Consider the following 26,647-nt stretch of genomic DNA (forward strand, 5'->3'; position numbering starts at 1 on the left):
TGTTGACTTGTTGGAATAGACACTTCCTTTAAGATAACTCCACAGAAAAAAGGCTGCAGTGGTTAAATCTGGTGATCTTGGCGGCTAGTCGATGTCACTGCTTCTGGAGATTAATCGGTGTGGAAACATTCTCTTCAAAATTTCGATTGTGCTCGTGCTCTGTGACATGTAGTGCCATCTTGCTGAAACCTTCGTTTTCCAAACTCAATTGATCCAATTGCTGTGACAGATAGTTCTCAATCATGACACAGTAGTCATCACCATTCATAGCTACAGCGTTACCCGCAGCATCTTCAAAGAAATAGGTCCAATAACACCTATTGGACCTATAAGTGAGAATGTGGGAATGTGAGTGAGAATGTAATGGTTGCTGATGAATCACTTGTGGATTTTCAGTGCCCCAATAGTGGATATTTGGTTAACATAACTGCTGAGGTCGAAATGGGCTTCATTGCTCATTATGATTTTCTCATAAAAATTCAGGTCTTCATTAAAGACGAGTAAGATTGAATTACTGTAGTTGTGACAGTGTTCATGATCTCGGGGCTGAAGTTCTTGAATCAACTGCATCTTATATGGATATATATTCAAATCTTTTTTGAGAATATTCTGCAGAGATGACTGCAAAATTCCAATTTGTTGGGAGTGTCGCCTTGAGGATGTTGTCGGTTCTTCAGCTACATTTTCATGCATGATTTCAATATTCTCCACTGAACATGCACTTCTATCACAGCCTGACTTTGGTCTATCTGCCACAGCACTGCTTTCCTTGAAATTAGCCACTAAATGAGTAATTGTGGGTCCGGAAGGAGTATTGTTTCTGCCAAGAATTGAACATAATTTTCTGAGGGTCACCGTTACTGACAACTGATTTTGGTAGTACATTTTAATACCCCTCGACGTGTGCACCTATGAGGCTGCACATGTGGTGAGGGGACCTCCCAGTGATGCTGTTGGTCATCCAGATTAGCATCACTGGGATCTAATGCCCATACCTTGGTTCCAGGGTTACATCATTAGAATCCAGCGTGTGCAGCTGTGCATCGTGACCCGTGGAAACTCAGAAAGGGGGATCCTGGTGGTTGAGGGGCACAGCCTTGATACATCACTTCAGCCCCTGCTCCGACAAGACGGGTGGTCACAGACAGGCCCGACTAAAATCAATTGACGGGTGGTTCTTACTCCTTGGGTCAACTGCGTTCCAATAAGTCTCCCTCCCTTTGGTCCTGGGATGGGATCAAGGCTTATTTGAAACATGGGTATGGTGCTCCTAAGCAAACTTGGTGTCCCATTCATATATGCAGTACCTGCTAGTTCACGAGTGGGCATTCCCTCGTAAGGCTCCGTGGTGGGTGAGGTACTTAGGGCATCAGAAATTTTTATCTTGCTCCTACGAGTAATTTAAATTATATTTCTTCTGGGGGCCCCAACAAGGCCCCTTCCTAATCAATGAGAAGATACCGATAACTGCAGCTCAAAAAGGCCCAGAACTGAGGATAGACCATCATCTGTGATACAGCTTTTCTTCATTCTCCATTCCACCGGAGAGCAGGTACTTGGAAAAATGTCACCCTTCTTCATTCAGAAAGGATTAGAAGGTTGACAGGATCTCCAAAATCTGTCAGAAGGCTATGTTCTGGAGAAATTTTAGTTGAGGCTTCAAGCCAAAAACATGCACAGCAACTCCTGAAAGCCACATCGTTAAGGGGATTACTCATCATCGTTATCCCCCATAAAACCTTGAATTTCTCACACAGTGTCATATCAGAGTGGGATATTCTGTTTCTTCATGTTTCTGAAGAAGAGATCTGCTCCGAACTTAAAGATCAAGGAGTGATGGCTGTCAAAAGAATATCAATGCGGAAGGATGGGAATCTCGTCCCTACCCGAGTTCTCATCCTAACGTTCAACACCCCACGGCCTCCGAGGCGCCTCCATAGCCAGGTGGGAAGGAGCAGCAGTGCATAGCACATGCTTCTTGATTAGACCGGGGTTCGAGACCGTCACCACCAAATACGGAGGATGCGGAAAGGTCAGGGAATGACCATCGCATATCCCAGAGCAATATGGCCTTAGTTGCTAATGCTCCTAAAAACCAAATAACTAACTACCCCACGGCCTCCAAGTTCCATAAAAGCAGGCTATTTAAACTGCCCAGTGAGGATTTATATTCCGAACCCACTGACGTGTTTTAATTGCCAAAAGTATGGACACTCTCAAACAGCTTGTCATGGCACCCCTGCCTGTGCTCGCTGTGGTGCTAAAGACCACAAGAGCAAAGAATGTTTAGCTTCTAAGCCAAGTTGTACTAACTGTCAAGAACAACACCCTGCATATTCTCGAGCATGCCAGCGGTGGAAATATGAAAAGGAAATTCAAAAACTAAAGACAGAGCTAAACATCTATCAGGAGGCCAGAAAATGCATCCAACCAATAAATAGCAACAAGCCCTCATAAGCCCAGAAAGCTTCTGGAAAAGTACCATTGGTACTCAGACTGATACGAATATTCCACCAAGGGAGTCATTTACCCCAATTGTGCACTATTTATTAAGTTCCCGAAGTTCCCAAAAATCACATTCAGCCGCCACTCCTTTATCTGTACCTCCTAGGGCTCTAGCACTTCCAAAACACAGTGCTAAGGAAACTCTGAAGAAAGGGGGAACAGGCATCTACAATCCAGGAGACAATGGATGTCGAAGATAAGGAGATACAGGATGAGTCTGTCCTGGAACTCTTTGCGGAAGAAGAAATGGAGTCCAGTCTTTCCAAAGAGAGATAAACCCAGGACTGAGAAAACGAAGCCCTCAGCCCTTCGGAAGCCACCAGATGGACCCAATAAACTCCGTAATTATATTATTATTATTATTATTATTATTAATATCCATATGATGCAAGGAAGCCTGAGGCTTATGCTGCACCAGGAAAAAAAAAAAAAAAAAAAAAAAAAAAACAGTTCCCGAGTAACCCTGAGAGAGAGAGAGAGAGAGAGAGAGAGAGAGAGAGAGAGAGAGAGAGAGAGAGAGTGAGTGTGTGTGTGTGTGTGTCAAAATTAGAAGGGAATCACCAAGAAAGAGAAGAATGATGATATCCAGCTCAGGACCCTGGGTGTGCCAAGCCCATACTATGTCTAAGGGTGATAAAGTTCATGGCTTTGAACTATATTCAGTTGTTATTGAAAATATGGATAATATTAACCAAGATAATCTCTGTCTTACTAATGGGCAAACATGCCTCAATTACTAAAAAACATTTAATGGGCGATGTTGCACCTGCTCAGGTATTTAACTTGAAACATGATAATGCAGAAGAAGTATAATGAAAATAATGGAACTGCTCATACCACAATGAAAAAATCTTTATCTTTAACTGATGAATAATCAGTTCATACAAAATCACCCTCAGCTATCATCCCTGTGGTTTAATTGGACAGTATATACAACTACACAGAGAAATTGAAAATAACAAGAGGGCACTAAATCAGAATAATCATTACATTATAGGGAGTCACATCAGTTTTGTAGGTACTGGCACTCTAGATAATCAAATGACTGTACCTTGGAAAATTGCTTTTTATACTCAAGACTGTCCCCCTTCTGTTAAAGGTTCTGACCTGGAGGCATACTTCAGTAACAGATTTAAAATAAACATTAAAGCCAAAAAATTAAAATCTAAATATTTACCCCTCACTTAAGGTTTTCTTTCTGAAAAACCTAATAGATATAATGCTGCATCCTGATAGTTATCCTGAGGGTGTAATAGTTAAGCCCTTTAGAATTAAACAGAAACTTCCTGGATACGAAATTAAAGAGAGAGTATTAAACTTAATGCTGATAACATAAGCAAACAAAATGTGGCTAAACCAATATAGCTGTTATATAAATAGTCTTACAATATCAGGTAGTAGTAGTGACAAATGATGCAAGAAAGCAAACTTATATAGCCATCAAAAAAAAAAAAAAAAAAAAACTACACATTTCTCATCCACACCATTCAACAATTTGCCTAGTTATTCTTTAATTTTCAAAACATCCACTTCCACAACAACAGATGGAACCCTATTCCAACAATCAACCACCTGCTGGCTGTGTGGAAGGCAAGCTTCCACACATCCATCCTGCAACCATCCTTCCTCAACTTAAATTTATGCTCCCTCATGTGTGTAGTCTCGGCAAGAGGAAGAATGTCATTCAGATTCAAGGCCTTAAACATCTCAATCAGATCACCCCATAAATGCTTAGTCTCCAGAAGTTGCAATTTGCAGAACTGAAGCATTACTAGATAAGAGTAACATTTTGTTCTTTTAACCAATCTGATTGCCCTTCTCTGCACCTGTACCAGCAGATCTATATCCTTCCTAAAGAGAGGCCTTTGGAAAATTAATTTGGTTGTTGGTTTCAATTTCAAGAGTGAATTTTAACCTATCATGTATTGAATTAAATTTTAAAAAGGAAATTTTTAAAATTTAATTCAATACATGATGTGTTATGTCAGAAATTTACCTAGCCACAATAGAGAACCAAATCTTACAACCCTTCCCTCCAGAAATAAAATTATACACCCGTTACGCTGATGACATACTCATAATAGGCAATAGGTCCACTATAGACAATCTCTTTTTAAAATTTAATTCAATACATGATAGGTTAAAACTCACTCTTGAAATTGAAACCAACAACCAAATTAATTTTCTCAACCTCACTGTTTACAATGAGATTTTTAGGAAAAATAAGATTTTAAGGAAAAATATAAGATTTTTAGGAAAAATACGCATACAGGCAAATACCTACATTTTGCTTTGCACCACCCCCTCTGCACAAAAAAAGCAGTTTTATACAACCAAATACATAATGCCCTCAAATATAGCACCTCATAAAATGACTTAACCAATGAACTTCAATACCTCACGGAAAAATTTACAGCTAGGAACTACCCAACCCAGCTCATTCAACACACTATTTCCACCGCCAAAAATAAAATTAACAATCCACCAAAACCCACCACCAACACAAATATACGCATCATCCTCCCATACCATAATGAACTTGCCGGACAATTCTGCCGTGTGTTTACAGGTACTGATATCTCCCTTATTTTTTCAGCTTATAATAAACTCGGATCCTTATTCAACACTTACAAAGACGCACACAAATACCCAACCAACGAATTGAACATTACTTAATTAAATGTCAACCAAACTGTGATGCCTGTTATATTGGTAGTACTACTACCAAGTTTGATTCTACCAAAGCCTCCAACACTCGCGCATACTACCACTATAATAGTCTTAGATCGGGACAAGCTAGTACAGAACTCACAATTCAAGCTCAAACCCACAATCACACTCCTTTAATTGACTCCGCTATCACCATTATAAGACTTAAAACCAGCCACAAAATTCAATATGAAGCCCTCATTATCGAATGGTTTCGACACAATACTAATCTCAACATCCTAAACGCAAAACTTCCCTTTCACCTTTCCTCAACTTGGAATCTCTCACATCTGAGATTCCCATGTGTTCCAAAGAGCATCAGGAGAGAACAGAAAATTCCTTAAAATACAGCACGCGTTACTTCTCACTTAAAACCGCCAACTGAAGACGTTATAACTTAACGAAAGTCTGTCGTCATGACTATTGGCATTATCAATTCTTTTATGTTCCAGATTAACTACTTTTTACTTTATGACAACCAGGGACAGAGTAGTGCACTTCTGCTTCCTTGTGCTTATTTTAAAATTTTGTTAAATTAAATCTCATCCCACCTTAATGTATTAACTTAACCATTCCACCTTATATTTAGTCATCAGTCTTTTCATAAAACTATTGCAGATTATATTCAAGGTGAGCACCGCACTTTAAGCATTTCGCTATTTTTATATTTATTTCGTTTTATATTAAATCAGCCACCGTGAATAGCGGGGGTTTACTGTACTGATTATTTATATGAAGCTTCCTATTAAAGAAGTTTTTTACTTAATTAAACTTTTAGTTGAAGCCAACTATATTACCTTTTTAGATAAAGTATCTATGAAAAATGTTTGGTTTGCCAATAGGATTGAGCTTAATAGCGGCGGTCTATCTCTCAACAATTGAGCGTATACATTTGATGCCTTTTCTACCCCATATACATAATATGGGAGATATTTGAAGGAATAGCTGTCATAAATTGTAACATTCTATGCAATTATTTCATAATTTTTCTTTCATACTTGTTATTGTAAAAGTACTCACAATGTAATTATAAGTATGTACTGTTGTTAACCACGCGACATGTGTGGTTGGTTTACGTAGTCTCTGTATGGAATGTAGAAACATGTCCGATTCATGATGTATCTGTTTTTATTGTTATCTTTTTCAAAGGGAACACCCCCTAAAAAGCCTCTGGCTTATGTGTTCTCCCTCCCTTCTTGTTGTTATCTCCCAACAATTGTAACACAAAATAGGGATAAATAAATTATCAAATTAAAAATATCAAATTTAGATGATGTTCTTGTTATCACTTATAGTAGCACTATCCAAGTCATTTTACAATCGTTTAATAATATTCATTCTAGACTCAATTTTTCATTGGAAAGGGAGAATACAGATACTAAGTCATTAAATTATCTAAATTTCATGCTTACTCGGGACTCAAATAAAATCCAATTTATCATCTATCGTAAACCTACAAACACCAGTATGCTTCTGCATTATAACAGCTGTCATCTGTTCACATACAAAAGATCTATTATCTTTAATGTTTATATGAAAAGATATTAACCAGCAGATTCTTAAACAGGAGTTACCCTATTGCTACAATAAACTGAATTAGGGTACAGGCTAAGGATAGGATACAAAAAATTACATCAACAACAATAGTAACATCAAAAAATACTTTATTTCTGTCCCATATGTTGAACAGTGGCACAAACAGCTTAACAGATTCTTTAAAGATACTGAATTTAAAATTGTGACCAACCAATATGGAAATTACACATCATGCTGAACAATCGCTCAGTCCTTTCCTCATTCGCAACACAGATAAATGACCTGGTATACAGCATTTCTTGCAGTGATTGCGACTCGTCTCATCAAGGTTCTACATGGTTTCCTCTGAATTTTGGGGACGCCACCTCAGTTTGTGCTTCTCATTCAGCAGCATCAGAATTAACCTTTCATTCCATTAATGAAAAATATACATTTTTATTCAACGAGGCCAAAATACTTAGTGTCCAACATAATTATATGAGACTATTAATTGCAGAAACTGTCGAAATTAAATTACATGAGAATTCGGTTAATTTTCGCCGGCTATATCTGATCTCCGATTCGTGGTCTTTTACGCGCATGTGAAGACAAAAAATCCCTATTTAAGATTCATGCTCACCCTTAGTCGATAATTTTCATTCATGTGATCAAGATGTGGTTGAAAAGCGTCAGCTTCAGGGAAGCAAAATCATTTTGCAATATTTTCGTTCAGTTTTAATTAAATTTTTTACTTAATTTTTAATTGCATTCAATTGATTTTTAAATCTGTTCTATTGTTTGTTTTTTTTGTTTGTTTGTTTTAATTGTTTTCAATTAATTTTTTTTTTTTTTACTGTAATGTAATATTTTTGATTTTTTAGTTTAATTTTTACTGTAATGTTATATTTGTTTTAATTTCTGGACAGTATCATTTGAAAGTGTTCTACGTATCATATTGAGGTAAACTTATCTTATTCTTTTACAAAAAAACAGTCTTTTATGCGCAACAGTATCAAAAGTCTTCCTGAAATCTAAGTACATGATATCAGAATAGTATTTTGCATCCAGTTCCTCAGTCACTGCATTATAGTAACCTATCAGATTGGTTAGACAAGACTGTCCCTTAATAAATCCATGCTGTGACTGCAGTATAATTTCATTCCTGACCAGATGGTCCTGCATTACTTCTTTAACCAATGACTCCATATTTTCCCTGGAACAGATGTCAATCTAACAGCTCTGTAATTACTTATGTCACCTTTTGATCCCCTTTAATTAATTGGTGATACATTCTCATATCTTCCCCCTCGACGTGGGCACCTGTACATGGTGAGGGAACCTCCCAGTGATGCTGCTGGTCCTCCAGGTTAGCATCACTGAGATCCAATGCCCACAGCTTAGGTTCGAGGCTAGTATCAATGGAATCTGGTGTGTTTGCCGTGTGCTGCAATCATGGAAATTCGGAAAGGGGGATCCTGATGGTTGAGGAGGCCTAGCTTCGATACGGCAATTTGGCCCCTGCTTCGACAAGATGAGAGGGTCAATCAGCTAGTGGGTTCACCTGCAAGGGTCAACTGTGTCAATGCCATACCCTTGTGGTCCATGGGACAGGATTCAGGCTGGCAGTGGTGCGGGTATGGTGTCTGGGTAGTCCTGGTATCCCACTCCCGAGTGCATTTATTGCTTGCCGGGTAATGGAGGCGTCCCTTTGGATTCCATGCTGGGTGGGGAGCCTGGACACTGAAACAATACAAAAACACTCATGAATCCTGATAAAACTATTTCTTCTGGAGGCCCAACCTAGTACCTAACAGAAAATAATAATTTAGAAACAGAATGCCATTGCAGCAAAAAGACCACAAACTGAAGTTCTGTCAGGACCTAGACTTAATTTCTGATCATACATTCCAATACTGAGAAATCTATTGGAAAAATGTTTCCCTTTTTCATTCAGAAGAGTTGAGGGGTTAGCAGGTTCCCCTAAATCGGTTAAGAGGCTTCTTTCTGGGGACCTCTTAATTGAAACCAAAAATGACAGCCACTCTGAGCAGCTACTCCGAGCAACATCAATTGGAGGAATATATACAGAACTCTAATTTCATCAAGGGGTTTCATCTCAGAGTGGGACCTTCTTGAGGTTACCGAGGAGAAAATCCTCTCTGAATTGAAGCCACAGGGAGTGATAGCTGTTAAAAGAATTTCTATGTGTACCAACTAGAAACCTCATCCTTTAAATTTCCAATGTCTCCAAATTCAATAAAAGCAGTGTACATAAATTGCAATGTAAGGCCATATATTCCAAACCCATTGCGATGTTTTAAATGCTAGAAATATGGGCATTAGCAGATGGCCTGTCATGGAGCACCTGTCTATGGTAGATGCAGTGCAAAAGACCATGAAAGCAATGCATGTACAGCCTCCAAACCACTTGTGTCAACAGTGAAGGTGAGCACCCTGCATACTCAAAGGCATGCCAAGGTGGAAACAAGAAAGGCAGAGTTGAATATTCCTTATCAGGAGGGGAGAAAACTGGTAATGCCAGTAAGTAGTAATAAACCCACATATGCTGAAAAAGCTGCAGGGAAACAATCTTTTGGAATTCAAGCAGATATAACAATCCCACCAAAAGAAACTTTTGCTCCCATTGCATGATACTTACTAAACTTTCAAAAGCCAGTTCAAAACAGTCAGCTACCAGTCCCATATTAATACCACTTGCTGCACTACCTCCACCTAAACAAAATAATGAGGAAACAAAAAAACCTGATTCGCTGCCCGTGGCAAATGAAAAAATGGAGGTGAAGGAAACAAAAATGAAGACAGTCTTGGAACTTTTATGCAGCCAGCTATGGACACTGGACAATGTATAGTCTTTTCCAAAAAGGATAAATCCAAGGCAGAAGTTTAAGCCCTCAGCCCTTCGGAAGCCCACAGATGGACCTACAAAATCTAAGTAATGTCCACTTCCAAATTTCTGCAATGGAACAGCCGTGGTTTCTGTCAAAAAATTGAAGACACCCTTCTATTTAAATACAAGCCAGTGTGCTTCTGCTTACAGGAGACATATTTAAAGGTATATGAGTACCCTCATATGCATAGCTATTCTACCATTCAGAAAGACAGAATTGGGTTGAACCTGCCTATGGAGGAAACGCCATCCTTGTGGGTGGCGATTAAAGACCTATGTGACCACAGGTCTTTAAGTAGGGTTTCTTTTCACTATCTGGTCAATCCATTAATTAATACCACTTGCTGCACTACCTCCACCTAAACAAAATAATGAGGAAACAAAAAAACCTGAAACAAAAAAAACCCTTCCCTATGATATCCACCATTTGGAATGGGAGCCCATGCCACACCCCTCTAGGATACCATGGTGGAAGATCGAACGTTATCTTCAAAGATCTGACAACGTTTATTACAACCACAGTCAGCCAGGAACCAATTAATGATTGGTTCCTGGCAGTCCAAGCAGCAGCAATTGAGCTTCTGAAGACAACTTGGTTTCCATCATTTCCGATACCATTAGCATTAGCAACGCACATGATGCAAGAAAGCAAGCTTATATAGCATCAGCCAAAAAAAAAAAAAAAAAAAAACCAACACTTCTCATTTCATCCATCCACTTACTCCAAATATTTGTCTAGTTCTGCCTTGAATGTTTTTAAACTATCAACTTGTACAACGACAGATGAAATTTTTTGTTCCAGCAATCAACCACCCGCTGGCTAAAGGCAAACTTCCGCACATCTATCCTACAACTGTTTTTCCTCAATTTGAATTTATGTCCTCTCAGGCAAGAGGAAGAATCCCATCAGCATTGAGCATGCTCAAACAATTCAACGCTTTATACATCTCAATCAGATCACCTCACAGGCCTGGTCTCCAGACACTGTAATTTGCTAAACCTTTCTTTGTAAGAGCAACCCTTTGTTCCATTCACTAACCGTGTTGCCCTTCTCTGTACTTGTTCCAGCAGCTCTACATCCATCCTTCTTAAAATGAGGCCTCCAGACCTGTATGCAGTTCTCAAGGTGTGGCCTGACCATTGCCTTATACAAGGGGATAATCACCTCCTTATCCCTGCTAGAAAAATTCCTGTATATCATTGACAAGACACCATGAGCTACTCTTGAAGACCATCTGTACTGCTCAGAAAACTTCCTATCTGCCTGCACAATTACCCCCAGGTCCTTTCCATTCTCTGCCACTGTCAGTGTAATACCACACAGTTGATATGTTACTATGGGATTACTGCTTATCTGCCTATACAGTACTTTACATTGTCTTTACATTGTCACCTCTGAACTTTACTCTGAACATGTACTTTACATTGTCACCTCTGAACCCACCTGCTCAACTTTTCTAGATCCTCTTGCAGCAGCGTAGTGTCATTAACAACCCTGCCGACCTTTGTATCATCTGCAAACTTGGATGTTAAGCCTGATATACTATCATCAATATCATTAATAAATACAGAAAACAATAATGGACCCAACACTGAACCCTGGGGGACTCCACTAATAACATTAGGCCACAAAGAGCAGTGTCCATTGATTACCACTCTCTGTCTTCTCCCACTCAACCGTCCCTTTATCCATAGCAGCAGTTTGCCTCCAATGCCACACAACTCCACTTTGTGCAATAGTCTTCCATGTGCAACAGTATCAAAAGCCTTTCTAAGTTCCAAATGTATGATATCAAAATTATTCTTTGCATCCAGTTTCTTTGTGACCATATCATAGTATTCAATCGAATTGGTCAGACAAGACTTCCCCATAACAAACCCATACTGCGTCCGAGCTATAACTGAAGTCTTGTCTAGATAATCCTGCAATGCTTCTTTAACCAGTGCCTCCATTAATTTCCCTGGAACAGAAGTTAAACTAACAGGTCTGTAATTACTTGGTCGCCCTTTGATCCTCCTATGTGGATTGAGGTCACATTTGCACATCTCCAGTCCATGAGTACCTCCCCTGAGTCCAAGGACGCTCTCATAATTATGGCTAAAGGTTTGCTTACTTCTTTTGCTGAATCCTTTAATATAACTGGATAGATTCCATCCACCCCAGGTGCCTTTATGTTTATCTTCAACAATTTCTCCTCCACTGTACTCTGTTATTACAAGATCATCTAGCTTACTCCCAGATTGTAATGTACCTCTTGTATTTCCCATCCCTGAGTAACTCCTCATGTGTGCATGTAGATGCAGTATATTCATTTAGTTTGTTAGCTACCTGAGCAGGATCATTAACAGTTGATCCATCAATATCAAGTGGACCAATCTGGACCTTCTAGAATTTACGTAAGTAAAGAACTCTTTGCTGTTTTTCTTTGCATCCTTTCCCAAAGAGTTCTCATAATTTGCCTTTGCCTGCCTAACCTCCTTTGTGAGTTCGTTACAGACCAGCTTATATCTATCATAGGCTTCCATGTCACCTGTTAATTTATATGCATCCCATGCATTTTTTTCTCTGCCACATGTCTAATTAGTTCATCTGACATCAATTTAGGCCTAAATCTTGAACAATATTTCTTAATTAGTATGAAAAGCCTAGTAACTTCCAAGAATAATTCTTTGAATGCTTCCCATTTTGAATTTGCTGTTGGTAACATCATCAGTTGGTCACACCGTATAGAATTCAAATACTGTCTTAGACCACCATAGCCACCTTTACGAAAGCAAAAACCCTTCCCTTACCCCTGATGGTAGTTACCTCTTTGAGTAAATCCTACTTCAGCACTCTGTGATCCCTGCCACCTAGTAGTTCCTTTATCTGCAGATTCTTAATGCATGATGAATCACTACTGATAATCAGATCAAGAGTATTAGTCCCTCTAGTTGCCTCCAGAACATGTTCCAGTAGAAAACAATCATCCAATAAATCCATAAAAGCCTTGCTAGTGTGTGTGTGTGTGTGTGTGTGACTGATCCACAAATTCCAGTCAATATCTGGGAAATTAAAATTCCCCATTATAAGACTGATTTACTGCCCCACTATTTCTCTGTACAGTTGTTTATTATACTCATCAGAGTCATTCAACCTATGGCACACTCCTACTCTCAATTTTGCTTTCCTAGTGGTTATGTCACACCAAACTGACTCCACACTGCACTGTCCATTCAGGTCGACTAGCTATACTTCCTTGGATTTTATGTTTCTTAACCAATAGCATAACTCCTCCTCAATTCTTATTCTTTCTGTACACATTGTACTCCCCAAATTCCAATTCTGCATTCCTTCTGTGTGACACCACATCTCTGTTATCGCAGCAATTTCTGCCTCTGATGATTTGGCCATTTCAAATTTATTTACCAAACTCCTAGCATTAGCATTAGTAGAAGCATATGATGCAAGAAAGCAAGCTTATGCAGCACCAGCAAAAAAAAAAAAAAAACCCTCCTATTGGTGTACATGCACGTATACACACACCTGTTCCTATTCTTAGCTACCTTTACAAGCCCATGTATTTACTTCTTCTGTAATGACTCCCAGAAGTCTCTGGAATCCTCTCCACCTTGTTTTCCACGCTACTGCTTATTCCAATAGAAACAGTGCAAGAATCACTTCCACCTCTGCCAGTGAATACTGTTACTCTATTATTCTGTGTATAAGCTAGGGGCTCGGGTGCCAAGCGAATTCGAAGTCAAGCTTTCAAAGTGTGAATAATATAGCGGTTCTTCAGAGAGTTAAAAGTTCATTTTAATTTATATCATTCTCTGTCATTTATTCTCTGAAGTGAACATTCATTGAAGTGAATACATAATATCATTTATTCTTAAAATGAACATTCTGTGTTCATTTATACCCTAGTTCTGCACTTGGAAATTTGCAAGTAAGAACAGAGAAAGGAAAACCACCTTTCTTATTACATATATTTCTTTATTTACTAACTAACTAACTTCTCTAACCGCTTGGCCTCCTTGCGACATTGCTCCTGCCTCCCGCCTCCCCATGGTGGGGCCAGAAACCTGGGAGGGAAAGTTAACCCCCAGGGCAAAAAGTAGCTAACAATGGAATTTGACAATTATCCTAAACTTGAGCAGCCTAGGTGCTCATTTAGTTTTAAATCTTAACACTGTTTTAAATTTTAATCCCCACCCACAAATGTCAGTGAACAGAAATGTCAACTAGTTAGTATGTACGTATTAATTATTCCGATTATCACATATATTCTTCCGATTTTCACGTATCATTTAATTTTTTAATTGGTAAGGTAATAAAGGGTAAATTTATGCTATATATATTTACTTTTATAGCCCATGGATAATATTCCTCCTATTTTCGCTAATTAGAATAGCCGTTTAATAGAATTAAAATTCAATTCACAAACGTGATCACAATGACTGGCGCTTACTACACATCATATAGTGAATGGTACTTTACTGTGGTGAGTCATTGTAATGTGATTTGATTGTACAGTGAACCAATTGTAAAGTGGGGGTCCATTGTATTTTTAACTATTTACGTGAAACATCGGATAATTGGGGCAGCCACTTAATCGGGCCAAAATGCACTTGTCCCGATGTGTCCCAAATAACCGGAATCGACTGTATATAATATCAGTCTAGATACACCATAGTTTATCCATAAATTTGAACTATGTATGTAGTGTAATACAATTAAAATGATGCCTTTACATTACATACATAGTTCAAATTTATGGGTAAACTATGGTGTATCTTCACCAATATTATATAGTTAATTACCTAAACCCATAAGAAATTATGCCTGGTGCATTTCATTTTCTAATAAATTATTATTATTACCTACACCATTTGGCATCTCTCATATTGTGGAAATAACTTCACAATGTGATGGCATATTGCATTACCAGGGTACCTGCCCACCCACTGATGATGAAGCCCACTAGCTTCGAACGATTATCTGGGTGGTGGTATCCACTGAAAATAAATAAGAGTAGTCTTCTCTACTAGAGAAGCATAATTTATTTGAAGTAGTGCAATACTAGCTATCTCAATGTGAAGACACCCACAATATGAGATACGATAAAACGATGCCTTTACACTAAATGCGCAGTTCAAATTTACAGGTAAACTATGGTATATCTACACCAATATTATATAGAAAATTCTTAATACACGAATAATCACTGCTGATAATCAGATCAAGAGTATTACTCCCTCTCTGGTTGCCTCTCGAACATATTGCTGTAGAAAACAGTTATCCAATAAATCCACAAATCTGTCTTGCTACTGTGTGGGTGACCAATCCACAAGTTCCAGTCAATATCTGGAAAGTTAAAATCCCCCATTATAAGAAATTCTTCTTATTTACTGGCCCACTATTTCTCTGCGCACTCATTATACTCATCAGATTCATTAAGCCTATAACACACACACCTACTCACGTTTTTCCTTTCAGAGACTCAACATTGCATTGTCCACCAACATCAATTGGATGCACTTCCTTAGATTTTATGTGTTTCTTAACTAACGGCATAACCTCTCCTACCTTCCTGTCCAGTCTATCCTTTCTGTACATATTGTACTCCCCAAATTCCAATTCTGCACTTCTTATTATGTCTGTGTGATACCACGTCTTTGATATCCCAACAATATCTGCCTTTGATGTCTTGAATAGCACTTCAAGCTCATCAAATTTATTAACTATACTCCAGCATTGGTGTACATGCAAGTATACATGCACCTGTTTCTTCTCTTATTTACCCTAACACAGCCCATGTATTTATTTGTTCCACTGTGACTCCCAGCAGTCCTGGAAATCTCCACTGCCTTGCTTTCCAGGCTGCTGCTCATTCTAATAGAAGCAGTGCAAGGATCACTTTTGCCTATGCCTGCAGCCACTGTTAACATTTTAGTATGTGTATCTCCAGTTTTCGACCCACCTAACATGCTTTGGATAGCATCAGCAAATATTCTTGCACCCTTTCTATTTAAGTGTATCCCATCCCTGTAGCAGTCTCTCCTGTCAACAAGCACAGACCCGACTGAAAAAATTCTACCCCTTGAGTCTTGCGCAATCTCTCCAGGACGAAATTGATCGAAAGGCTCTCATCATATACTCCCTCCTATCGTGTCTGGGCAGAATTGCAGACACTTTCACATTCAACCCTAACTCACGACTTATTAATGACATCATTGTAGCCATACATAATGTCACATCATCTTTACTAACATATGCTGATGATATTAAAATTAACAAGACAGTTTCTGATTTTCAAAACCGCCTTGTTCTTGAAATAGCCATAAATGAAGTTAACCATGGTTATGATGGCAATCAACCCACAGAAATGTTGTGTGGTCTCTTTTACTAACTATCATAAAAAAAAACATAATTGAATATACACAGTTGCAGGGCAACTTATTACTTGCAGAAATAACATAGATTTGGGAACACAGATTTCCAGACAGGAACATTATAGAAAGCACATTAGACTTATAACTAAGAAAGCTTAAAAAATTTTAAGCCTTCTTAAAAGAACAGTTATGTTTTAATGACTTCAGATTTCTAATTAAAGTATATCTAAAGCTTGTATTTCCTGTATTGGAAATACAGGAAATACAAAGTGTTAAACTCTCAGGTGTTAAAGTTAAATAATAGTAATATAGATATTTTTTAAAAAATAACCAGCTAAAAAAAAAAAAAAAAAACAGTTCAATAAGGTTAGTGATAGCAGTGTGGCCAGGAGCATTATCGAACTTTTAACTTTTATTGAACTATTTCGAACTATTGTTATCTCTTTTTTAAATAAGCTTTGCTCACCAGTTGTCTTATCTTATGTATCTTTTCCTTATAAATAGCTAAATTGCTGTTTAAGTATGAAAAACCTTGAATTTAAGATTATTGATGATTGAATTTAGGATTAAGATTATTGAAAAAATATTATTATTTTTTCAATACGTAAATTATTTATGTACATAGTTTATGTGTATAGTTTATATGTTTATGTAACATTTGGACATAATCTTGTTAAAAAGTTATCATTATGTGTAAGGCCTTCTGGCTGTGTTGGTAGGTAATTTATTTTTATTGATAATTATTAATAAAATGAAGCAGTTCTGTGAGAGTTGCTTAGTGCAGAACCGATAAAGTTAGATTTTAAATAATTTATACTGATAATAATAATGCTACAGCCATGAGCATATCAAGTTATGCTGTTTGGCATAACTTGTCTTGTTATTAAGTTCTGCTGTATTAAATACTGATAGTTTAAATAATCACACAGAACTACTGCATGATTCACAAGTTGTTAGTGATTTGGAAACTGAATCTAATGCTGTCCTGAGAGAGAGAGAGAGAGAGAGAGAGAGAGAGAGAGAGAGAGAGAGAGAGAGAGAGAGAGAGACTCGAATATCTGGAAACAGAGTCAGAGAAGGGTCTCAAATTTTAAGCATATAGTTTTTAAAGGTATCCAATCTATTTAATAAGTGCATTTTGGGACAACCTGCGAATGCAAGAAATTTGTTCTGTTATGAGTGCTATGATATGATCATAGTACTCATACAGCACTTGAAAGTCTGCTGGCTGCTGATAAAAACACTTTTTACAAGTAATTACAAATAAAAAACAAAAAAAAAAACTTTACAGGCTGCCAAATAATAAACTCTTTTCATTTTTACCTTTTTTAGGGTGAAGGTGGACTTGTGGGATATGAAATAGATGAAGCATCTTTCATGAGAGGACTACAGGTAGGTATATTAATTAATTTTTTTTTTAATCAGTGAAACATTCAACTTAAAAAAAAAAAAAAAAGGTTAGTGAATGGCAATGCAGCTTGGTAATTTTTTTTTTATTTCCCCTAAATTAATTTTATCAGTCCTAGATAGATCACATAAGCTCTTCACGAATAAAAGCATTACCAGATTACCTGTAAATGAGAAAAAGAATTTAAGACATTGAAGTTATATTAGGAAGTCAAGCTATAAACAGAGCAGACTAGTGAAAGAAACTTTCATTTTATTTATGAGTTTTATACCAATCAGGGAATAAAACTCATAAATAAAATAATTTTTTTTTATTATTACCACTGTGCATTACAATAAAGGGAAAAGAAAATTAGGAATCATAAGAAGGACACGGCAGATATGTTTTGTGATTAGGTTTGAGAAAATCCAAAAAAGTTTGAATTCAAGGTGATAAAAGTCTTAGTAGAAACCTCACTAAGTCATCAATCTGAGAAATTGCTAAAAACAGACTTCTGCAGGACTGCCAGTTGAAATTACCCCACATAATTTCTTGAATACATCAAAAGGTGTTATTATTGAATGGGACCTTTTGTTTCAGAGGAAGAGTTACTGTGTGAGCTAACAGAACATCAAGTGATACATGTTAGGAGGATAATGATGAAGAAAGATGGCATTCTCCCTCCAACCCGATCAGTTATTCTCACCTTTAACAATCCTTCTCTTCCCCACTCAGTTAAAGCAGGATATTTAAATTGCAAAATCCGACCATATATACCGAATCTAATAAGGTGTTACAACTGTCAGCGATACAGACACTCTCAGGCAACATGTCGTAGTGATTCCATCTGTCCACTCTGTAGATCGAAAGAACACAATCAAGCAAACTGCACCTCCTCTACACCACTCTGTCCAAACTGTCATGGAAATCACCCTGCTTTTTTGAAGACATGCAAAATGTGAATATTGAGAAATCAAATTCAAAAATACAAAGTAGAAAATAATCTTATCCAGAAGCAAGAAAAACAGATACTTGCAACCAAACCTTCACATTCCTATGCTTCAGCAGTGAAATGACAGCAAACTATAGCCACTCAAACGGAGGTGGTAATACCTATAAATCAAATTATAGACTGGAGTAAAGTAATATTAATGACAAAAACACAAGAAACATCCAGTGCTAAAGAGCAGGATACTTCCATGCCTGGAAAGCAGAAATCAGACGTAACATCTTCAAAAACAAAGCAAACAGCATCTAGTAAACCATGTGAACAGAAACAAACAAGCATAGACGAAATGGATACTGATGAACAGAGAGAGAGAGAACATACTAGAACTACACCCTACAGAAGGTATTGATACATGTCGTCCTAATTTTCCAAAGAAAGAAGACCCAAATATGATAAACAGAAAAAACTCAAAAGTGCAGTCAGATTCAGCTAATAGGTCTCAAAACCTAAATAATGCAGTATATCATTATACAATGGAACTGTTGTGGTTTACATGGAAAATTGGATGAAATAAAAGAATGATGAAGATATTATTCAGCAGTATAAACTGGTCTGCATTTGCCTTCAGGAGACAAATCTAACACCTCAATTTTCACATCCTTCTTGACTGCACACAACCATGCTGCTCAATTAACAAATTTTAAATCAGCTCAAACCCAAAATAATTCATTAAAGATGAACTAAATTCTCAGTGGTGATGCAAATCTCTCCGGCCTATTTAATTTTTTAAAACAAATTCATTTATATGAACTTATCTGAGATATGACTGGGAAAAAAAAAAGATTTCGTTTGCAGTATTATTGGGACAGGCACAATTTGGCCTTAGTTGCCCTTGTGCCAATAAACCACCATTAAAACCAACCAAATCAACCAACCAGTCACTAGGTAGTCCATCAGATCAATTTTTGGTCACTCTAGGAAGGTTCTGGATCAGCTAGATTATAATCTTACTGCCTCTACTTTACCAGATAGTGACTGGAAGCAGTATGAGTAGTGTGTATGTTGGAGCATTGTCGAGGCCACATTATCTCAAGGAGCTGAATATATTCTTGCTGTGTATATGTATGACGTAAACAAAAAATTTCATTACTATAATATGTATTCCCAGCCTCTTCTTTCTACTGAATGCATCATGAATAGTCAAACTAATAGAACAAACTTATCTGCTAAAAGATCTAAACTTCCTTGTTCATTTCACAAATATATGCAGTCTCAGTTCTGATCTGAACGATGTCAGTTTCCACTTACACTCTGCCAAACCCAAAGTACTTTTTCTAACAGAATCACAATTATTGGTTGATTCAACCACTGTGCATCTCAGTTGTCCTGATTATTTGCTGTATGATTCCTTTTGCTTCAAAGAAAAGGATACTTGTGCATATAGCCATATACTAAAGCAAGTGGTACTTGTGCATATGTCTGCTCTGATATTCCCTGTCAGAGACTTAGTAATTTGGAATCTGATCTCTCTCTAAAATCTCTCTCTACTCCATTCTGTAAAAATTTATTGCCTCTGTCATTCTCCAAACTCCACTTAGAACCTTTTGACTTCCTCTCTTTGAAACTTGATTTTCTCCAGTCCAACTTTCCTAACAGTGAGATAATTTTCCTCGGTGACTTTAATATTCACAACTTCAGCTGGTTTCCATTTTCTTGTCACATGGACCTAGTTGGTTGATGCTGAGGCTTTTGCAATTATTAATGACCTCACACATTGTTCATTTACCTGCTTAGAATACCAAACAATCTTACCCACAAAGCTGCTCATTTCAATAGAAGTAGTGCAAGAATCACTTCCACCTCTGCCAGTGGCTACTGTTAATCTACAAGGACTAATAGATTAACAGTAGCCACTGGCAGAGGTGGAAGTGATTCTTGCACTGCTTCTATTGAAATGAGCAGAAGCCTGAAAAACAAGATGCAGGATATTTCAGAGTGCTGGGATTCATTGCGGTACAAGTAAACACATGGGTTGTGTTAGGATAGCTAAGAATAGAAACAGGTGCATGTATACCTGCGTGTACACCAATGCTAGGAGTTTGGTAAATAAATTTGATGAATTTGAGGTATTGCTCAAAACATCAAAGGCAGATATTGTTGGGATATCAGAGACGTGGTGTCACACAGATATAAGTAATGCGGAACTGGAATTTGGGGAATACAATGTGTATAGAAAGGATACACAGGACAGGAGGGGAGGAGGGGTAATGCTATTAATTAAGAAACACATAAAGTCCAAGGAAGTGAAGCCAGTCGACATCGATGGACAGGGCAGTGTCGAGTCAGTTTGGTGTGACATAAGCATAGGGAAATCAAAATTGAGAGCAGGAGTGTGCTATAGGCCTAATGACTCTGATGAGTATAATAAGATATTGTACAGGGAAATAGAGTGGGCCAGTAAATCAGAGAGTCTTATAATGGGGAATTTTAATTTCCCAGATATTGACTGGAATTTGTGGGTTGGTCACTCGCACACTAGCAAGGCTTTTGTGGATTTATTGGATGATTTTTTTCTACATCAGCATGTTCGTGAGGCAACAAGAGTGAGCAATACTCTTGATCTGATTATCAGTAGTGATTCTTCATGCATTAAGAATCTGCAGATAAATGAACCACTAGGTGGCAGTGATCACAGTGTGTTGAAGTGGGATTTACTCAAGGAGGTAACTACCATCAGAGGTAAAGGGAAGGGTTTTTGTTTTCGTAAAGGCGACTATGATGGACTGAGACAGTATTTAAATTCTATACAGTGGGACCAACTGATGATGTTACCAACAGCAAACTCAAAATGGGAAGCATTCAAGGAACTAATCTTGGAGGCTACCAGGCTTTACATACCAACTAAGAAATATTGTTCAAGGTTTAGGCCTAAATGGTTGTCAGATGAACTAATGAGACATGTGGCAGAGAAGAAAAATGCATGGGATACATACAAATTAATGGGTGACATGGAAGCCTATGATAGATATAAGTTGGTCTGTAACCAAGTCACAAAGGAGATTAGGCAGGCAAAGGCAGACTACGAAAAATCCTTGGCAAAGGATGCAAAGAAAAACAGAAAAGAGTTCTTTACATATTTAAACTCAAGAAGGAAAGGGATGAATCAGATTGGTCCACTGGATATTGATGGTTCAACAGTTGAGGATCCTGCTCAGGTGGCTAACAATCTAAACGAGTATTTTGCATCTACATTCACGCATGAGGAGTTATTCAGGAAGGATAATGATGTAGGTAAAGTAAACATTGGCAGTAAGCTGGATGATTTTGTAATAACTGAGAGGAAAGTGGAGGAGAGATTGTTGAGGATAAACATAAAAAAGGCACCTGGGGTGGATGGGATCTATCCAGTTATATTAAAGAAGGCAGCAAAGGAAGTAAGCAAACCCCTAGCCATAATTATGAGAGCTTCCTTGGACTCAGGGGAGGTACCCATAGACTGGAGATGTGCAAATGTAACCCCAATTCACAAAGGAGGATCAAAGGCTGACACAAGTAATTATAGACCTGTTAGTTTAACTTCTGTTCCAGGTAAATTAATGGAGGCACTGGTTAAAGAAGCACTCCAGGATCATCTAGACCAGAATTCAGTTATAGCTCAGACGCAGCATGGTTTTGTTAAGGGCAGGTCTTGCCTGACCAATTTGATTGGATACTATGATGTAGTCACAAAAGAACTGGATGCAGGGAATAACTTTGATATTATATACTTGGATCTTATAAAGGCTTTTGATACTGTTGCACATGGAAGACTGCTGCACAAATTGGAGCAGTGTGGCATTGGAGGCAAATTGCTGCTATGGATAAGGGGATGGTTGAGTGGCAGAAGACAGAGAGTGGTAATCAATGGACACTGCTCAACGTGGACTAATGTTATTAGTGGAGTTCCTCAGGGTTCAGTGTTGGGTCCGTTGTTGTTTTCGGTGTTTATGAATGATATTGATGATGTAATATCAAGTTTAATGTCCAAGTTTGCAGATGATACAAAGGTTGGCAGGGTTGTTAAGGACACTACTGATGCTATGCTGCTGCAACAGGATCTGGAAAGGTTGAACAGATGGGCTGAGAGGTGGCAAATGAAGTTTAACATTGACAAATGTAAAGTACTACATATGGGAAACAGTAACCCCAGAGCAATGTATCAACTCTGTGGTATTACACTGACAGTGGTGGAGAATGAAAAGGACCTGGGGGTAATTGTGCAGGCAGATATGAAGTTCTCTGAGCAGTGCAGACGAGCTGCAAGAGTAGCTCATGGTGTCTTGTCAATGATATACAGGAATTTTTCTAGCAGTGATAAGGAGGTGATTATTCCCTTGTATAAGGCAATGGTTATGCCACATCTTGAGTACTGTATACAGGTCTGGAGGCCTCATTTCAAGAAGGATGTAGAGCTGCTGGAATGGGTACAGAGAAGGGCAACAAGATTAGTGAATGGAACAAAGGGTTGCTCTTACGAAGAAAGGCTTAAGTTTTGCAAATTACATAGTCTGGAGACTAGGCACCGGCGAGGTGATCTGATAGAGGTGTATAAGGCTTTGAATGGTTTGAGCATGCTCAATGCCAATGGGATTCTTCATCTTGCTCAGAATAATCACCTCAGAGGGCATAAATTCAAATTGAGGAAGGACGGATGTCGGATAGATGTGCGGAAATTTGCCTTTGGCCAGCGGGTGGTTGGTTGGTGGAACCGACTTCCATCACTTGTTGTTGAAGTTGATAGCCTAAACAAATTTAAAGCTCAACTGGACAGGTATTTCGAACGAAAGGAGGGGTGAAATGGGAGTGGTGTGTGTGTTTTTTTTTTTTTTTTTTTTTTTTTTGGCTGATGCTGAATAAGCTTGCTTTCTTGCATCATATGCCTCTACTAATGCTAATGCTAAAGCCAAAATCCTTGATCTTTTTCTCACAAACAACCCTTTCAAGTACACGGTCGAGGTGAGTGATCCTCTAGGCACCTTTGGCCATTCTCACTTTCATGTTCTTTGGCATTACAAGAATGCAAAATGGGATGATCTGTAGATTCTTTTCTTCTTTTCCTTGGTTGGATTATTGTTTTAAATCTTTTGATGTCGATGTTTGCTAATATCGGGTCAATAAAATAATTTTTGTAGTGACGAAATTATTTTTTCCACATTCCACCTTGAAATCTCATCATTTATTTAAACCTTGGTTGTCCAATAAATGTGCTAAGGCTGTTCAAGATAAGAATGTTGCATATCACAATAGGCTTGTATTCAGGTTCATTTTCTGAATACGCCAAAGCTCGCAATAATTGTAAAGCAGTCATTAATCAGTTCAAACTAGATTTCGGACAAGCTAAGAGTAGAAAACTTTCCACCTCCAAATGGTAGTCGAGCATTCTGGTTTCTTGCCGAAGCTCTTGGCCGCAACTTTTGCCCATCTCTCTCTTGCTACCTCTGTCAAAACCAGATGTTTCTATTGCCTCTTCAACCAAAGATAAAGCTGACTGGCTAGCACCCTACTTTTCGTCTAAATTGTGTATTGTTAATCTTGGTAAACTGCTTCTTACTATTCCCAGTACACTCCATTCAATGCCCCCTGTGGTCTTACTTCAGTCAGAAGGAATTTGAACAATCTTGATGCAACGAAAGCTCCAGGTCCTGATGGTATTTCTCCAATTGTTCTCAAAACCTGTGCTCCTGAGCTTACTCCAGTTCCGTGTCACCATTTTTTTTTTTTTTTTTTTTTTTTCACTTTCTTATTCCAAAGGTATTTTTTCACTTCTGCTTGGAAATTTGCTGATATCCAGCCATTTCCTAAAATAGGTGAGAAGTCCCTCCCATCCAATTATCGTCCCATTGCAATTACTTCTACTCTCTAAAGTAATGGAGAAATCTATAACTCCTAACTCTTAAGCTGCTAGAAACCTTCCATCTGATCAATGTTTGAGAGTATGGATTCTGTCAGTGTTGATCCACTGGTGATATTCTGGCTTATGTTACCCATTTATGGACAAGTTTATCGAAATTCAAGCAGTTACTCTTGACATTTCAAAGGATTTTGATCGTGTTTGGCAAAAAGACCTTCTAAATGAGCTTCTATCTTATGGTTTGCCAACTGTTTTTTGTAATTGGCTATCCAGTTTTTTCTCTAACTGCTCACTATGGATAATGGTAGATATCTCTCTATTTTCTACAATTCTCCATGGTGCTTTCGTAGTCGGGTGGGCAGGAGCAGCAGTGCATAGCACACACTTCTTAATTAGACCGGGGTTCGAGCCCATGACCACCAAATACGGAGGATACAGAAAGGTCAGGGAACGACCACCGCATTTCCCGGAGCAGTATGGCCTTAGTTGCTAATGCTCCTAAAAACCAAATAACAAACAAACAAACACTTCTCCACTAATGCTGGAGTTTTTCAAGTTTCAGTTTTCTTTCTCCCACTCTATCTCTTATATATTAATGACCTTCCATTGACCAGAAATCCAATCCATAATTTGGCTGATGATAGCACATTTCATTTCACTCTCCAGTTTCAGGAACCTTGCCCTGCACAAATAGCTTCAACTTCTTATATATATCTACTACCAATTCCTTAAATGCTGGTCTCCAGGTAATTCTCCAGAGAGGCAAAATTAACTTAGTTAATTTCTATCCTTCTAAAACTCAGTCCTGTCTCATATCTTGCAAAATGGATCCTTCTGCTGCAGTGTAAAGATGACATATCTCTATTGGGATTACCCTAACTTCTAATCTCTCTTGGCACATTAAAAATAGTGCTTTCTCTGCATCTAAAAAACTGAGTTTTCCTTTTGCTCTCAGCATTAATTTTCTTCCATCTACACAGTTTTTCACTCTGTACAAATTGTGAACCTGTCCTACCCATCCAATATTGTTCCAGCATCTTGGACAGTACCCCCAATTTTTCTCAGGCTTCTAGATTCCATTCTAAAGAGGGCAGTTAATTAACGACTCATCTCTAACAAAGTATCTTCACACTCTGTCTCTAGACTGTAGAATTAGCATTAGTAGAGGCGTTTGATGCAAGAAAGCAAGCTTATGCAGCATCAGCCAAAAAAAAAAATAAAATAAAAATAATAATAAATGAATAAATAAAAAATAACCACTTCCACTTCACCCCTCTGTTCGTTCGAAATACCTGTCCAGCTGAGCCTTAAACTGATTTAGGCTATCAACTTCCACGACAAGGGATGGAAGTCTATTCCACCAACCAACCACCTGCTGGCTAAAGGCAAATTTCCTCACGTCTATCCTACACCTGTCTTTCCTCAATTTGAATTTATGCCCTCTTAGGTGATTATTCTGAACAAGAGGAAGAATCCCATCAGCACTGAGCATGCTCAATTTATACACCTCTATCAGATCACCTCGCTGGTGCCTAGTCCCCAGACACTGTAATTTGCAAAACTTAGCCTTCGTAAGAGCACCCCTTTGTTCCATTCACTAATCTTGTTGCCCTTCTCTGTACTCGTTCCAGTATCTCTACCTCCTTCTTGAAATGAGGCCTCCAGACCTGTATACAGTACTCTAGGTGTGGCCTGACCATTGCCTTATACAAGGGAATAATCACCTACTTATCCCTGCTAGAAAAATTCCGATGTATCATCGACAATGCACCATGAGCTACTCTTGCAGCCAGTCTGCACTGCTCAGAAAACTTGATATCTGCCTGCACAACCACCCCCAGGTCCTTTTCATTCTCTACCACTGTCAGTGTAGTACCACAGAGTTGATACGTTGCTCTGGGGTTGCTGTTTCCCATATGTAGTACTTTACATTTGTCAATGCTAAACTTCATTTGCCACCTCTCAGCCCATCTGCTCAATCTTTCCAGATCCTGTTGCTGTAGCATAGTGTCAGTAGTGTCCTTGACAACCCTGCCAAAATTCGTATCGTCTGCAAACTTGGACATTAAGCTTGATATACCATCATCAATATCATTTATAAATACAGAAAACAATAATGGACCCAATACTAAACCCTGAGGGACTCCACTAATAACATTAGTCCACGATGAGCAGTGTCCATTGATTACCACTCTGTCTTCTCCCCCTCAACCACCCCTTTATCCATAGCAGCAATTTGCCTCCAATGCCACACTGCTCCAATTTGTGCAGAAGTCTTCCATGTGCAACAGTATCAAAAGCCTTTCTAAGATCCAAGTATATAATAGCAAAGTTATTCCCTGCATCCAGTTCTTTTGTGACTGTATCATAGTATCCAATCAAATTGGTCAGGCAAGACTTCCCCTTAAC

At 38.2% G+C, this 26,647-nt stretch overlaps 1 protein-coding gene across 2 annotated transcripts in view; it reads left to right on the forward strand.

The window, feature by feature from the left end:
• LOC150081124 (uncharacterized) overlaps nucleotides 1-26,647 on the forward strand; it is a 1,253,880-nt gene that overhangs the window by 1,051,487 nt on the left and 175,746 nt on the right. For both annotated transcript variants that reach the window (XM_090381132.1, XM_090381131.1), the window contains exon 34: nucleotides 17,345-17,404. In XM_090381132.1, coding sequence (XP_090237258.1) covers nucleotides 17,345-17,404 — 60 coding nt within the window. The remainder of the gene's footprint in view (nucleotides 1-17,344; nucleotides 17,405-26,647) is intronic.

Source organism: Mastigoproctus giganteus, chromosome 9 (assembly GCF_048544385.1).
Source record: "Mastigoproctus giganteus isolate SK-2022 chromosome 9, ASM4854438v1, whole genome shotgun sequence".
Taxonomy (NCBI): domain Eukaryota; kingdom Metazoa; phylum Arthropoda; class Arachnida; order Uropygi; family Thelyphonidae; genus Mastigoproctus; species Mastigoproctus giganteus.